Source organism: Bufo bufo, chromosome 6 (assembly GCF_905171765.1).
Source record: "Bufo bufo chromosome 6, aBufBuf1.1, whole genome shotgun sequence".
Lineage (NCBI taxonomy): Eukaryota > Metazoa > Chordata > Amphibia > Anura > Bufonidae > Bufo > Bufo bufo.
The window spans coordinates 240,244,993-240,261,634 of NC_053394.1; the positions used below are offsets into that span (position 1 = coordinate 240,244,993).

At 48.9% G+C, this 16,642-nt stretch overlaps 1 protein-coding gene across 1 annotated transcript in view; it reads left to right on the forward strand.

Moving 5' to 3' along the window:
• WAPL (WAPL cohesin release factor) overlaps positions 1-16,642 on the forward strand; it is a 132,272-nt gene that overhangs the window by 76,823 nt on the left and 38,807 nt on the right. The window contains exons 15-17 of the mRNA XM_040438857.1: positions 12,146-12,304; positions 14,256-14,463; positions 15,122-15,210. Coding sequence (XP_040294791.1) covers positions 12,146-12,304; positions 14,256-14,463; positions 15,122-15,210 — 456 coding nt within the window. The remainder of the gene's footprint in view (positions 1-12,145; positions 12,305-14,255; positions 14,464-15,121; positions 15,211-16,642) is intronic.

Here is a 16,642-nt window from a genome sequence, read left to right on the forward strand (position 1 = left end):
ATGATTTTTACGGATCCACTGATAGATGGATCGGATCCGCAAAACACATACGGACGTCTGAATGGAGCCTTACAGGGGCGTGATCAATGACTGTGGTGATCACCCCATATAGACTCCCTGATCACCCCCCTGTCATTGATTACCCCCCTGTCATTGATTACCCCCCTGTCATTGATTACCCCCCTGTCATTGATTACCCCCCTGTCATTGATTACCCCCCTGTCATTGATTACCCCCCTGTCATTGATTACCCCCCTGTCATTGATTACCCCCCTGTCATTGATTACCCCCCTGTCATTGATTACCCCCCTGTCATTGATTACCCCCTGTCATTGATTACCCCCCCCTGTCATTGATTACCCCCCCCCTGTCATTGATTACCCCCCCCCCTGTCATTGATTACCCCCCCCCCTGTCATTGATTACCCCCCCCCCCCTGTCATTGATTACCCCCCCCCTGTCATTGATTACCCCCCCCCTGTCATTTATTACCCCCCCCCTGTCATTGATTACCCCCCCCCCTGTCATTGATTACCCCCCGTCATTGATTACCCCCCCTGTCATTGATTACCCCCCCTGTCATTGATTACCCCCCCTGTCATTGATTACCCCCCCGTTCATTGATTACCCCCCCGTTCATTGATTACCCCCCTGTCATTGATTACCCCCCTGTAAAGCTCCATTCAGATGTCCGCATGATTTTTACGGATCCACTGATAGATGGATTGGATCCGCAAAACGCATACGGACGGCTGAATGGAGCCTTACAGGGGCATGATCAATGACTGTGGTGATCACCCCATATAGACTCCCTGATCACCCCCCTGTCATTGATTACCCCCCTGTCATTGATCACCCCCCTGTAAAGCTCCATTCAGACGTCCGCATGATTTTTACGGATCCACTGATAGATGGATCGGATCCGCAAAACACATACGGACGTCTGAATGGAGCCTTACAGGGCGGGTGATCAATGACAGGGGGGTGATCACATTTTTTTTGGCCCAAGTTAGCGGAAATTTTTATTTTTTTTTCTTACAAAGTCTCATATTCCACTAACTTGTGTCAAAAAATAAAATCTCACATGAACTCACCATACCCTTCACAGAATCCAAATGCGTAAAAATTTTTAGACATTTATATTCCAGACTTCTTCTCACGCTTTAGGGCCCCTAGAATGCCAGGGCAGTATAAATACCGCACAAGTGACCCCATTTCGGAAAGAAGACACCCCCAGGTATTCCGTGAGGGGCATATTGAGTCCATGAAAGATTGAAATTTTTGTCCCAAGTTAGCGGAAAGGGAGACTTTGTGAGAAAAAAATAAATAAAATCAATTTCCGCTAACTTGTGCCAAAAAAAAAAAAATTTCTATGAACTCTCCATGCCCCTTATTGAATACCTTGGGGTGTCTTCTTTCCAAAATGGGGTCACATGTGGGGTATTTATACTGCCCTGGCATTTTAGGGGCCCTAAAGCGTGAGAAGAAGTCTGGGATCCAAATGTCTAAAAATGCCCTCATAAAAGGAATGTGGGCCCCTTTACGCATCTAGGCTGCAAAAAAGTGTCACACATCTGCTATCGCCGTACTCTGGAGAAGTTGGGCAATGTGTTTTGGGGTGTCATTTTACATATACCCATGCTGGGTGAGAGAAATATCTTGGCAAAAGACAACTTTTCCCATTTTTTTTATACAAAGTTGGCATTTGACCAGGATATTTATCTCACCCAGCATGGGTATATGTAAAATGATACCCCAAAACACATTCCCCAACTTCTCCTGAATACGGAGATACCACATGTGTGACACTTTTTTGAAGCCTAGGTGGGCAAAGGGGCCCACATTCCAAAGAGCACCTTTCGGATTTCACCGGGCATTTTTTACAGAATTTGATTTCAAACTCCGTACCACACATTTGGGCCCCTAGAATGCCAGGGCAGTATAACTACCCCACAAGTGACCCCATTTTGGAAAGAAGACACCCCAAGGTATTCGCTGATGGGCATAGTGAGTTTATAGAACTTTTTATTTTTTGTCACAAGTTAGTGGAATATGAGACTTTGTAAGAAAAAAAATAAATCATAATTTTCCGCTAACTTGTGACAAAAAATAAAAAGTTCTATGAACTCACTATGCCCATCAGCGAATACCTTAGGGTGTCTACTTTCCGAAATAGGGTCATTTGTGGGGTGTTTGTACTGTCTGGGCATTGTAGAACCTCAGGAAACATGACAGGTGCTCAGAAAGTCAGAGCTGCTTCAAAAAGCGGAAATTCACATTTTTGTACCATAGTTTGTAAACGCTATAACTTTTACCCAAACCATTTTTTTTTTACCCAAACATTTTTTTTTTTTATCAAAGACATGTAGAACAATAAATTTAGAGCAAAATTTATATATGGATCTCGTTTTTTTTGCAAAATTTTACAACTGAAAGTGAAAAATGTCATTTTTTTGCAAAAAAATCGTTAAATTTCGATTAATAACAAAAAAGTAAAAATGTCAGCAGCAATGAAATACCACCAAATGAAAGCTCTATTAGTGAGAAGAAAAGGAGGTAAAATTCATTTGGGTGGTAAGTTGCATGACCGAGCAATAAACGGTGAAAGTAGTGTAGGTCAGAAGTGTAAAAAGTGGCCTGGTCTTTAAGGGTGTTTAAGCTATAGGGGCTGAGGTGGTTAAATAAACATAATAAAAGATTATATGCTCTATTAAAAGCTATGTAAAGTTGGTATCATTGTAAGCTATTAAAAAGTACAACTTGCCCCACAAAAAATAAGCCTGCATATATGTGAATGGAAAATGAAGTTATGGATCTTGGAATGTATGGAGGAAAAACAAATGCTGCACGAGCCTAGTCCTTACGGGGTTAAGGAATGTAGGAAATACAGGGACAGATGCTCACTATGAGTATTCTGGTGCCTGGAGCTTAAGTGAGGTTTTATTTTTTTAGTGACCACAATACGGCTTTTTATGGAGGTCACTAAAGGGTCTTAGGCTGGGATGCATAAGAGCCGTTTTCCTGTTCCAATGCTCATGTCATGGGGGCTGCTGGGGTGAAAATGGAGGGATGTCCGGGTTCAGCTCTGAACCCGGACAACCCCTTTAAGTGTTTTCTTAACCTTTTGTATTTTATTTGTTATTTTGTGTGTTGCCTTTCCCTGTCATTTGTATTAAAGGGGTTCTCCGGGATTAATCTTTTTTTGCATAAAAAAAATCAAATCTGTGGAGGAAAGATTAGTTACCAGATACTTGCCTTCCAAAGTGCAGCCATTCCTGAGATCTGCCTCCCGGTCACGTGGTCCCTCCAGATGTCTTTTCTTTGCTTCCGGAATAGTCCGTCGTCTTGTCTTCCACTCCTCTCTTCCTGGCTTGAGCAGGAGACGGATCGTCACAAATGACGTCACCACCTCCTGCAAGTGGAAGAGTCGACCTCTGTCTTCTTCCCCAGCTTGCTGGGGAGAGCCGTGTAAGCCACGCCCTTGGGGCATGGCTATGGAGATTGCTGCAGAAGCTCTGGCAGTAGTGCTGCAGTGAGGGCTGATGCCTACAGTCCTGTGTGAGTATAAGCAGAAAGTGTCTATATAGAAGCTTCCCCCCTCCCCCCCCCAATCCAGATTGGGCATAGGGGAGTGCAAGGATGTAATTTGCCATAATAGCCCTTCTCTGCTGTCCCAGAAGCGTGACAGACAGAGCTGTGTGGGGGGCGTGGCCAGCCTGTGACTCATCACTCTGCAGTGCAGCCAGGCTTGTGTATCAAAAAAATTGGCATTGGGGGCACACAGCACCATGGGTATATTCCCAGCTGCCACTAGGAGGCTGACACTAGAAACAAAAAAAAGTGTTGGCTCCACCCAGGTGGGCTATACCCCTCTTGGAGCCGAGAGAGATCAGTCGGTACAAAAGCAGTAGGAACATCACACCTGAACCGAAAAAGAAAAACTGAAAGCCAACAAGTCTTCAACTGGGGAAACCCGACAACCAACTTGGGCAAACGCCAGGACCTCAAACAAGAAGAAACTCAAGAAGGGTGGGGTCTGTGTCCCCCAATGCCTACTACGAGAAAAGGATTTTACGGTGAGTACAAAAAATCCAATTTTCTCGTGCATGGCATTGGGGGACACAGCACCATGGGACGTCCAAAAGCAGTCCCCTAGGGAGGGAAGAAAAAAGCGCCATGCCGCAAATCTAAAGCACAGCTGCTTGCAGAACCTTGCTCCCCAGACTGGTGTCAGCAAAAGCCAAGGAATGAATATGGTAGAACTTAGAAAAAGTGTGAACTAACGCCCAGGTGGCGGCCCGGCAGACCTGGGAAGCTGATGCCTGATGACGCACCGCCCAGGAAGCCCCAACCGCCCTAGTCGAATGTGCGGTCAACCGGGAAGGGGGAGCCCGGCTCTTCGCGACATAGGCCTCCTTCACGGCCGACCGGACCCAGCGAGAAATGTTGGCCTTGGAGGCAGGCAGACCCTTACGAGGGCCCGCCGGGACTACAAAAAGAGAGTCAGAACGACGGAAGGGTTCCGTGAGGCGAAGATACAGGCGAAGAGCCTGGACCACATCCAGGCAATGGAGGGATTTTTCCCTAGAGTGAGAAGGATTAGGGCAGAAGGAAGGAAGGACGATTTCCTCATTAATATGAAACGAGGAGACCACCTTCGGGAGAAAGGAGGGAACAGGGCGCAACACCACCTTGTCCTGATGGAACACCAGGAAAGGCGAACGGCAAGAAAGTGCCGCAAGTTCGGAAACCCAGCGGATGGAGGTGACTGCCACGAGGAAGGCCACCTTAAACGAGACAAACAGCGAGATCTCTGCCAAGGGCTCGAAGGGCGATGACTGAAGGGCGTCGAGGAAGAGATTCAGGTCCCATGGCTCCACCGGAAAGCGAAAGGGGGGGGGGGGGCTCGGCAAGCAACACCCTGGAGAAAAGTCCTAACCTGGGCCCGCGAGGCCATAGGCCGCTGGAAGAGGACAGAGAGGGCCGAAATGTGCCCCCTGAGAGAAGCCAGGCGAAGACCCTACTCAAAACCGGCCTGAAGGAAGGCCAGAATGTTAGGGACGGAGAGGGCGAAAACGCCCGCATTCACACCAGGCAAAATACGCTCTCCAGGTCCGATAGTAAATGCGGGCCGACTGGGGCTTGCGAGCGTGAAGCATCGTCTGGATGACCAAGTCCGAGAGACCGCGGGACTTCAGGACCGCGGTCTCAGCAGCCACGCCGTCAAACGAAGCTGAGGTAAATTCGGGTGGAATAGAGGGCCCTGGGAAAGGAGATCGTGGCGCAGAGAAAGTCACCATGGAACGTCGGCGAGCAGAAACACCAGATCTGCGTACCGCGCCCTGCGAGGCCAATCCGGAGCCACCAGGATCGCCGGAACACGGGCTGCCTTGAGACGCTTGAGCACTCAGGGAAGGAGAGAAATGGGGGGAAAAAGATACAGAAGGTCGAACTGAGACCAAGGCAGAACTAGAGCGTCGACCGTGAGAGCTTGAGGGTCCCTGGACCGCGCAACATAGCACGGGAGCCTGCGGTTGAGGCGCGACGCGATCCACGTCCGGAGTTCCCCAACGGTGACAAAGTTGGAGGAACACTTCTGGGTGGAGGGACCATTCGCCCGGGTCGACGAGCTGACTACTGAGGAAGTCCGCCGCCCAATTGTCGACCCCGGGAATGTGTACGGCGGAGAGGACCGGAACGTGCTTCTCCGCCCACTGCAGGATACGGCAGGCTTCCTGTAGGGCCATCACACTCCTGGTACCCCCTTGGTGGTTCAGATAGGCCACAGCGGTGGAATTGTCCGCCTGAACCCGGATCGGGAGACTGCGGAGACGGGGAGTCCAGTGAGACAGTGCCAGGAAAATTGACCTGAGTTCGAGAACGTTGATCTGCAGGGAGGACTCCTGAACAGACCAAAGACCCTGGACAGTGAGGGACTCGAAGACCGCCCCCCAACCCGAGAGGCTGGCATCCGTGGTGATCACCCGCCAACTGGGGGGGAAGGAAGGACCGACCCAGGGACACCGTCCGAGGATTCAGCCACCAGGAGAGATTCTGGTAAAGCTCGGGAGGGAGACGGGTCCGGCGATCGAGGCCTGCCGGGGGCTTGTCCCACCTGGATAGGATGAACTGAAGGTCCCGGGAGTGGAATTGGTAATAGGGAATGGCCTCGAAGGAGGCCACCATCCTGCCCAGGACGCGCATACACATCCTGATGGTCAGAGGGGACGGGTCGCGGAGACGAGTCACCCCCGCCTGAAGAGAGGCAATTTTCTCTGGGGGAAGGAACACCCGCCCGAAGCGAGTGTCGAAGATCATGCCCAGAAAAGGCATCCTTCGGCATAGGACGAGAGAGGACTTGGGAGTGGTTGATGAGCCACCCGAATTGAGCAAGAGCCGAGAGGGTGATGCGTAGGCTGGACAGGTTGTCCTCCAATGACGGAGCCTGGATCAGAAGGTCGTCCAGGTAAGGCGCCAGTGCGACCCCCTTCCCGCTGGCACGGAGAAGGGCCACGAGAGGCGCTAGCACCTTTGTGAAAACCCTCGGGGCCGAAGGGCAGGGCGACAAACTGAAAATGAAGAGAACCTTCCGCGAAGGGAAGTAACTTTTGATGGGAGAGGCCAATGGGGACGTGTAGATAAGCGTCCTGAATGTCTACGGATTACAGGAACTCGTCCGCCTCCAAGGAGGCGATCACCGACCGGAGGGATTCCATGTGAAAATTCCGGACACGGATGAAGTGATTGAGCGCCTTCAGGTCCAGGATTGGGCGGAGCGAACCGTCCTTCTTGGGATCCGTAAACGGGTTCGAGTAGAAACACTGAAAGCGTTCTGATTCCGGAACGATGACCCCTAGAGAGCAAGGGAACGAATGGCCCGAAAAAAGTCGTTCTCCCTGGCGGGGGACTTGGGGGGTGACGTCAGGAAGAACAGTCCCGACGGAAGACCGGAAAATTTGATCTTGTATCCGGAGGAAACCACCTCCAGAACCCAAGCGTCTTCCACACTTGCTTGCCAGATATTCTGAAAGGCGAGCAGGCGCCCCCCCCCCACCTTGACCGGAGCCGAGTCATGCGGAAGTTGGCTTAGTGGACTGGGGACGAGCAGGTTTTGGCTTGGCATGCCAGGAGGGCTTGGCCTTAAAGGAAGGCCTGGTGGACTTCTTGTCGATTCGGGCGGGAGGGGCCCGAAAGGACTGCGCCCGAGAGGAAGACCCAGGAAAACGACGGCGGCGAGGCTGGTTCTGGGGAAGAAGAGAACTCTTACCGCCAGTGGCCACAGAGATGAGTTCCTTCAAACGCTTCCCAAAAAGCTTCCCACCGAGGAAGGGAAGGAAAATTATAGCCTTCTTGGAGGCAGAATCTGCCGCCCAATAACGAAGCCAGATGGTGTGGCGTATGACCACACAGTTAGCGGCTGCCCGGCCGGAGCGGCGAGCCGATTCCATAGAGCAGTGTTCCCCAACTCCAGCCCTCTGGGCCCACCTTCCGGTCATGTTTTTAGGATTTCCTTAGTATTCAGCAGGTGATACAATTAGTGTTGATGCATCAGGACTTGCCTCAGGCATTCATTCTGTGGGATATTCTCAAATCATGACCGGTAGGTGGGCCCTGAGGACTGGAGTTGGGGGAACACTGCCATAGAGGCATCGCAAAGAAACTTGGATGCCTGGTAGATCTGAGAGGCAAGCACTGCCAGTTCCCCCTGGACCGAGTCTGGAGGTAAGGCTTGAATGAGCTGTTTTGCCCAGATAGCGCCGGCCTTGGCCACCCATGAAGCGGCACCCGTGGCCACGAACACTGACTTGGCCAAGGAGTCGACCCGTTTGTCAGCGGGATCTGATAAGGAAGCCGCGTCAGCCAGGGGAAGGGTTGTGGCCTTCGCCAGGCGAGCCACCTGAGGAGGAACCGTCCAGAGGTTGACTGATTCCTCAGAAAAAGGATAAGGGACATCCGAGGCCTTGGTAAGGTGAAGGCGCCGATCAGGGTGACGCCACTCCTTAGCCAGAAGTGTGTCAAGATCCTCGTGATTCGGGAAAACCACAGTGGAACGTCTAGAACGGCGGAAGGACACAGACTCCTGGGAGGAGGAAGAAGGATCGTCCTGCACATGGAGCTCGTCCCGGACGGCTTTAATGAGATCCTGTATGGCCGCAGACATTGCCGAGCACTGCTTTGATTCAGAATCCGAAGAGTCCCCAGGAGCGGCGGAAGTGGCTGAAGAAGAAATCTCGCCCGTCTCAGACTTATCCGGGGAATGGTCCGAGGAAGCTGAGGAAGAGTGGGACCCGGCCGAGCGAGAATGGACGTCCCCAGCGGGGCAGTCCCTGCTAGAGGCGGCTGCAATCTGGGCAGGCAGACTGTCCAGAGACTGCGCCAGGGATTGGGAGAGGCTGGCAAGGTTCCCTATGGCTTGGGACAGGGTAGCAGCCCATTCCGGGAGCCCTGGGCGGGCCTAGGGTTGAGGCACTGCGCGCAGAGAGTTAGACTGGCCACATGGGAACTTCCTTTTACACAGGGAACAGGCATAATGAGTAGAAATCGCAGCAGGGGGAGTGGGGTCCCGACCAGAAGAAGACATGAGGGCTTAGGATGGAGCCTGCAAGGGAAAAAACCAGCCGAAAAGGCTGCCTACCAGACCCAAGGGTGCTGTGTCCCAGAAGGAGAAAACCGATCGCAGGAGAGAGCAGCAAGATGGCGAACGGGTGCAGGCACTGCAGGAGAGGAAGGAGCCGGCAGAGAGAAAGGAACGCCCCCTGAGACCGGCCGAAGCCCGCGCAGAGACAAGGTTGGAGGAAAGACCGAGCGCCTCCCAGGAGAGAAAGCTCCGCCCCCCACGTGACCTGCGGCCTAGTCGGCCGAAAAGCCGGGGCCTAAATTAGAACGTGCGGCCGGAAACGGGCGATCGCGGTGGCGTCCGGAAGTAGCCGCGGGGCGGGAGGGACACAGCGCTGAAGGGAATTGTCAAATTGACCCCCATAAATGAGGAAACGCATCGATTTCCAGGGATCGGTCTTAAAGTGCCGGCCCCAGAAAAGAAGTTGGGCCTCCTTGCAGGTACCCTGGCCCCAAAATGACCCCCTGGATGGGGGAGATAGTAAAAGTGCCTCAGGCACTAAGAGGCCATGGGAGAGGAGGGAGGGGGACTACAGGGTCCCCGCAATGGATCCGGATCCCTACTTACCTTCCGATGTCTTCAGGCGCAATAATGACCACCCCCTCGGCGGACTCAACACGGGAGCCGTGGGTCTACCGGAATTTCAAGTGGGGACTGGGTGGCTGCCATGTACCGGAGTACGCGCCCGCAGGGGGGCAACTAAAGTGGAACACGATGGAGCCACCCCTGCAGCAGGCCAAAACCTGCAGAGAAAGAGAGAAAAATAAAATAATAAATTAGCTCAATGACCTGCGAAAAAAGATAGCAGCAGGTTATGTCTGCCTCCTACGGACACTAGAACTAGACTGATCTCTCTCGGCTCTGGCAGAGGGGTATAGCCCACCTGGGTGGAGTCAACACTTTTTTTTGTTTCTAGTGTCAGCCTCCTAGTGGCAGCTGAGCATATACCCATGGTGCTGTGTCCCCCAATGCCATGCACGAGAAAGTTTTGTATTCAGCAAAACAAGGAGAGAAAGTAAACAGATCTGCCAGGATAATGTGATGTCTTTCATGGAGGAAGGAAAGCTCAGACATGAAAAACAGGTATTGGGGGCATAATTATGGATGGTGTTAGGAGCACATAAAAATAATTTTGATTTTGGGACCGGACAACCTCTTTAAGGCCTAACGGAAGACTCCTGTTTGTCCGTCCTGACATTAGTACCAGGGGTCCTATAGGGTGCGTTAGGACATTAGGTATTCCTGTGTATGAACTCGCCTACCTCTGGGGTCTGTTCATACTGGTACTTAGTCAGAACTTTGATTAGGGTTTTACTAGGAGGTGTCCATCTCCTGTCCCTAGTTCCCAGGCCTTATTCCCTCACCCTTTTCCCTCCTATGTTCGGTGTGGTGTTTCCCTCCCACACCTGAATGTGACATTATAAACCGCCGAAACCGTTATTTTTTTGCTTGTTTCAGTACAGCCATGGATCCTATTGCTGCACTAGCCGGACAGCTGCAGGGGCTATCTTTGGAGGTAGCTGACCTCCGCACAAACGTCTCGCAGATCCAGAGACCACAGGCTGCTGGTCCTAGTGGTGGTTACCAGGCCTGTCTCGAACCTAAAGTTGCCCTCCCAGACAGATTTTCTGGGGGAAGTGATAATTTTATTTTGTTTAGGGAGGCGTGCAAATAGTATTTTAGGCTACGTCCACACTCATCTGTGGATGAGATTCAGAGTTGGTTTGGTTATTTTGTTGCTTAAAGGAGGACACTGTCATGGGCTTTTTCTCTGCCGACCGGATGGCAGCCTCTCCGGTCAGTGGATGAATTTTTCAAAGCTCTGGTTCTCATCTATGATAACTCGGATCGGACCTCCCTGGCCGAGACCAAGCTACGTGGCCTTCGTCAGGGAGAGCATTCTGCTGAGATCTATTGCTCTGAGTTTAGGAGGTGGGCTACGGATACTGAATGGAACGATCCGGCTCTCCGTGGTCTGTTTTGTCAGGGATTATTAGAGAGGCTGAAGGACGCTTTGGCCTTTCATGAGAATCCTGAGTCTCTGGAAGCCGCTATGTCTCTTGCAGTACGTATTTATAGACACCTGAGAGAGAGATCTAGGGACCCCCACTCTCAGGACGTACTGTCACATAATGTATCGTCTTTCTATGACACTTTGGGTGACGATACTCCTGGGTTTATGGCTGAGAACGAACCCATGCAATTAGGGGGAGCTATTTCTGGATCCGCTTTTAAGCATATTAGTCGTAGGAAGGAGTGTTTTTTCTGCGGACAAAAGGGACTTTTTTTTCGATGTATGTCCATGCATTCAGCGTCAAAAAGAAAACACTTCAAGTGGCTATGGCAGCACCAGGAACTCCACAACTCAAACTGAAGCTATAAACTGCATAGCATAGTGGGATAAACAACAATAACAACATCAAATAGAGAAGGTTAAATGACCCAAATAGCCACACCTGGGGAAAGAAGGTGTGGCAAGCACCAGAAACGGACGTCATTTGATCCAAACGGAAAACGTGGCAGATCAAACCACATGCTCCAGTCTCACCGATCTCCTGCGACGGGAACGTCCGTGACACTTTCTCTACAATGATACATGCCATTTGCTGACGTGAGACAACCCCTTGAACCTTTATTAAGAAAAAAAATTCCTAGTAAAAAAATTATTGGGAATAAATTGGGTCATCACCTTTCACTTTGGTTTGGAATGCTGCCTTATTTTTTGGAAATATTGTACAGTGGAATGGTTGCCTACCTTCCCTGAGGATTTGCACCAGATTTTTGCTTTTTTTTTCTAACCGTGCTGCTGTTGTATTTTTGTTTTTTAGTAAAAAAATAAGATACTTATTTTTCCATTGAAAAAGCTTTTCATGGGAAAAATAGCAAAAATAAAATCTCCACGTATTCGGTGTTGCTGCGTCTGTAATGACCCGCACTACATAATTATCGTGTAATTTATCCCATACAGTGAACACCATTAAAAAAAATGCAATTTTTGATGCGGTTTGCTTATTTGCCAGCAAAAAAAAAAAAGAATAAGAAGCGATGAAAAAGTGTTATGTACTCCAAGATTATACCAATGAAAACTACATGTCGTCCCTCAGAACGAAGGTCTTGGTATGCGGCGATGCAAAAACTTCCTGACATAACTTTCGTTTTTAATTGTGCAAAAGTATTAAAACGTGACTGTATTTTGTAGCACTGTAATCGTACTGACCCAGAAAATAGTTTGTGTTTTTATGCTGAAAAATGAACACTGCAAAATTTATAATGTACAAACTCAGTGGCATTTTTGCAGTTTTTTTTTTTTTCCATCTGCCTCCCAGAAAGAGTTAATCAATAAGTTGTGTGCTCCAAAATCGCACTATTAAAGACTACAACTTGTGCCTCAAAAAACATAGCCTCATACGGTATATAAACGGAAAAATAGTTATAGCTCTTGGAAGACGAGACTGAACAAAAAAATAATTTGGTCATTAAGGCCCAAAAAAGGCTGCTTAATTTTACACGGTTTACTTTTACCTTGCAGGGATTAGGTTTGTTAATCAATTTGGTGGAATACAGCGCTAGAAATCGGCACTGCCTTGTAAACATGCAAACAATACAATCCTACGATTCATTTAGTGGGGATGAAGAGGAGTTCTCTGTGGAAATTAGGTACATTGGTGCAGTGCACGCGTTGGTTCAGGTAAGAGATTTTCCTTTTACTTCTGACCATGTTAACTTTGCAAACTGCCAGTAATTCAGTTATAACTTTTGCAAGGTATAATAAACGAATAGCACACCAGAGTCATAAGAGTAGATGTTTCCCAGTTATTATATGGGAAGTTCAAGTAGTTGCTAAAACAGGATAGGTTACAGGTTGAGATGAGCGAATTTCATATTTTGAAATTAATTCACGCTTCGTTTGCTAAAGCAGAATTGCGTTTTGCATTCCGTTACCATGGACCATAACGCAATTCTATGACAGAATGCCTTTAGAGGCATTCCGTCATAATAGAAGTCTATGGGCTGCCAAACGGATCCATCCTGTTTCCATTATGCAGGGGAGTCTTCTGCATAATGGAAATGGGACGGATCCGTTATGCAGGCCATAGACTTCTATTATGACCGAATGAATAACTGAATGCCTCTAAAGGCATTCCGTTATGCTTTTGGTCATACAATTGCATTATGGTCCCTGGCAGCGGAATCCATAACGCAGTTCTGCTTTTACCACCAAACAAAGCGTGAACAAATTTCAAAATATGAAATTTGCTCATCTCTAGTTACAGGTACTCTTTAAAAAGTAATTTGCCTACAGCCACCACTAGGGGTAGCTTGAAGGGAATGTGTCATCAGAAAATGACCTATTGGTTAAATCGCGTTTTTATGTTTTAACATTTTTAAATTATTTTTAAATTCCTGCCGTTTTCCTGCAGTTTTCCCATGAGCCACTAAGCCTAACGATCAACACCACTTCTTGTTCTGTACAGATCACTACCTGCTTATCTGTCATTATAATCCTGCTTGTAATGATATCTGTGTATAGATAAGATGGGATCCTCCTTTCAGAATATGTGGTTATCAAAGCTTATCTATACTTTCCTTGTACAAGCATGGGTCACAGAGCATGCCTAGAAAACTCTACCATAGAAGTCAATGAGATCCCCTTCAGTCCATTGTCTATGGACCATGCGGCTGCCTTTGAGCAATTTTTTTAAAGGGGTTGTCAGTTCAGAGCTGAACTTGGACATAAGCTCCCCTTCAAACATTTAGCCTGTATCAGTGGAGCATCTGAGCATTTCTTGCTCTGATGCTCTCTTGCCCTGCGCTGCATAGCGTTAGGGCAAGGGCTGTTTGTTTACTGCCGGTGATGTACCTGAATTTATATATATATATTTTTTTCACTATGCTAGGCAGAGACTTCTGCCTAGCAGTGATCCCGGTGACGTCACTGGCAACAGTGAGAACACCCATGAGAACACCAGTACATCACCGTTAGTAGATAAAAAGCCCTTGTCCTGTGTGGCGCTGGGCACGAGGGGGGAAGGGGGGCGGCATTGGAGCAAGAAATACTGTGATGCTCCACTGATACAGGCTAAATGTGTGAAGGGAAGCTTATGTCCGGCTTCAGCTCTGAACTCGGACAACCCCTTTAATGGAGAAATCTCCAGCAAGATGGCAGCCCCCATAATCACGTTCAGGAAATAGATTGCAAAAATATGTAGTCCGAAAATAAACACAGTTTAGAAAAAAGTAGATGTACTATTCGATTTTAACTGGCAGATAACATTTTTGGTGACATCCATTAATGTGTGCTGTTTTTATACATTGAACTCATTGACAAACGGTGTATAGTAAGTTCCTAACCTGTCAGTTGATCATGCAATTTCTATGCAGGTAGTTGGTATATCCCATCTGCTAAAAAATTATAAAATGCCAGAATTTTGGACCTAAAATATGGTTCTAAGAGTGAAAACAAAAACAATTAGCCCCAGTACTACATATGAGGGGTATACTATTGAAATAAAGCGTGTGAACGGTCATTAGCTTTGTGTTTTTGGGATGGAGAGGTGTCAGTTGAATGTTTCTGCATTTATTTCTGACATAACTATGAAAATCTTCAGTAAAATAAATCCAAAACTTCCTTGCTTAAGCTTTTCCTGGAGCGGGAGAAAGCTGCCCTGTTAGCGGAAAGTCAAACAGATGAGCTGATCAAAGAAGTCCCCACAGCGCAGCAGGACAAGAGTGGTGAATGGAAGGAAACCAGCGGAGAGATCCAGTGGGTCTCAGCGGAAAAGAGCCCAAACTCAGAGGAACCTCCAAAGAAGGAAGAGGAGGAGGAAGAACTTGACCTTAATAAAGGTAATTTTTCCAGTGATATGAAGGTGCAGTGGTGTACTAAGAAATTTGTAGAAAAGGGGCTTATAAACCCACATGTTGTGGAAAGTGGAGACTTACTGACGTTGGCTAAAGTTTTACTTCCTTAAGGCTCCATTCACACGTCCGCAATGTGTTTTGCGAATACACAGTCACGGATCCGCAAAACACGGAAAGCGGCAATGTGCGGTCCGCATTTTGCGGACCGCACATTGCCAACATAATAGAATATGCCGAAGTGCGGAAGCACGGATGCGGAAGTGCGGATCCGCAAATGTGGATGCGGACAGCACATTCCGTCCCCATAGAGAATGAATGGGTCCGCACCCTTTCCGCAAAATTGCGGAAAGGATGCGGACACATTTTGCGGACGTGTGAATGGAGCCTTATGCTGTGGAAACACCATCATTTCATCAACACTGAGAATGTTTTCATGAGTTTCATGATTTTTATATATATATATATATATATATATAATATATATATTTTTTTTTAAGCAACCTACCGACTCCATTATATTTGACATTTGTTGTATTGTCCAAATGCTTTCAGTGGGGACAAGATTGCAATGGAAATCAAGCAGTGTTGTTAACTTGCATTGTCATTACTAATATTTACTTTAATATTGATGTTTTCTTTGCAGCCCTCCAGCATGCCGGCAAGCACATGGAAGACTGCATTGTTGCCTCTTACACAGCTTTGCTTTTGGGCTGCCTCTGTCAGGAAAGTCCGGTGAGTTTATATTGACATGTCACTTTAGCAGAGAATAACTTTGTAAAGGTTTTGCACATCAAAGTAATTCTGACAGTTTTTTCATCACATATTGTACTTTACTGAGGTGGTAAAATTTAACCGATAAAATATGCGGATCTTTATTAAAAAACGTAATGAATATTTGTAAAAATTTGCATATTTTCCTATTTTCAACGGCAATATTTCACATACATACCGTATTTTCCTGCGAATAAGATGACTTTCGAACACTAGAAATTATTTTCAAAAGTCGGGGGTTGTCTTGTACGCCGGGTATACTCAGATCCGATGGTATATTCTAACCCCCAGGCGTTCCCATGGTGATGGGGACGCTTGCCTGGGGGTTAGAATATACCATCGGATCTGAGTTTTCACGATCTCAGTGAGATCGTGAAAACTAAAATCCGATGGTATATTCTAACCCCCAGGCAAGCGTCCCCATCACCATGGGAACGCCTGGGGGTTAGAATATACAGGGCCACGCCGCTCACAGGAGTACATTTATAAACTGTAATCCGTAACTTTAATCATCGCTCATCTCTTTACTAGGATACCTTACTCTCAGCTTCTGTAACAGCAGGCAGTGCGGGCGGCGCTCACTCACTGATGTCACGTGCCTGCTCCTCCCACTAGGCGGCGAGTGGGGGGGGGGGGAGATCTGGATGGCACTGTTGGGGGGGGGGGGGGAAGAGATCTGTGGATGGCACTGTTTGGGGGGGGGGGGAAGAGAACTGTGGATGGCACTGTTTGGGGGGGGGGGAGAACTGTGGATGGCACTGTTTGGGGGGGGGGGGAGAACTGTGGATGACACTGTTTGGGGGGGGGGGGGGAACTGTGGCTGACACTGTTTGGGGGGGGGAGAACTGTGGATGTCACTGTTTGGGGGGGGTTGATCTGTGGATGACACTGTTTGTTGGGGGGGGTTGATCTGTGGATGGCACTGTTTGGGGGGGGGGGGGAACTGTGGATGGCACTGTTTGGGGGGGGGGGGAGAACTGTGGATGGCACTGTTTGGGGGGGGGGAGAACTGTGGATGGCACTGTTTGGGGGGGGGGGGGGAGAACTGTGGATGGCACTGTTTGGGGGGGGGGGGGAGCTGTGGATGGCACTGTTTGGGGGGGGGAGATCTGTGGATGGCACTGTTTGGGGGGGGGAGAACTGTGGATGGCACTGTTTGGGGGGGGGGGAGAACTGTGGATGGCACTGTTTGGGGGGGGGGGAGAACTGTGGATGGCACTGTTTGGGGGGGGGGGGAGAACTGTGGATGGCACTGTTTGGGGGGGGGGAGAACTGTGGATGGCACTGTTTGGGGGGGGGGGGGAGAGAACTGTGGATGGCACTGTTTGGGGGGGGGGGAGAACTGTGGATGACACTGTTTGGGGGGGGGGGGAGAACTGTGGATGACACTGTT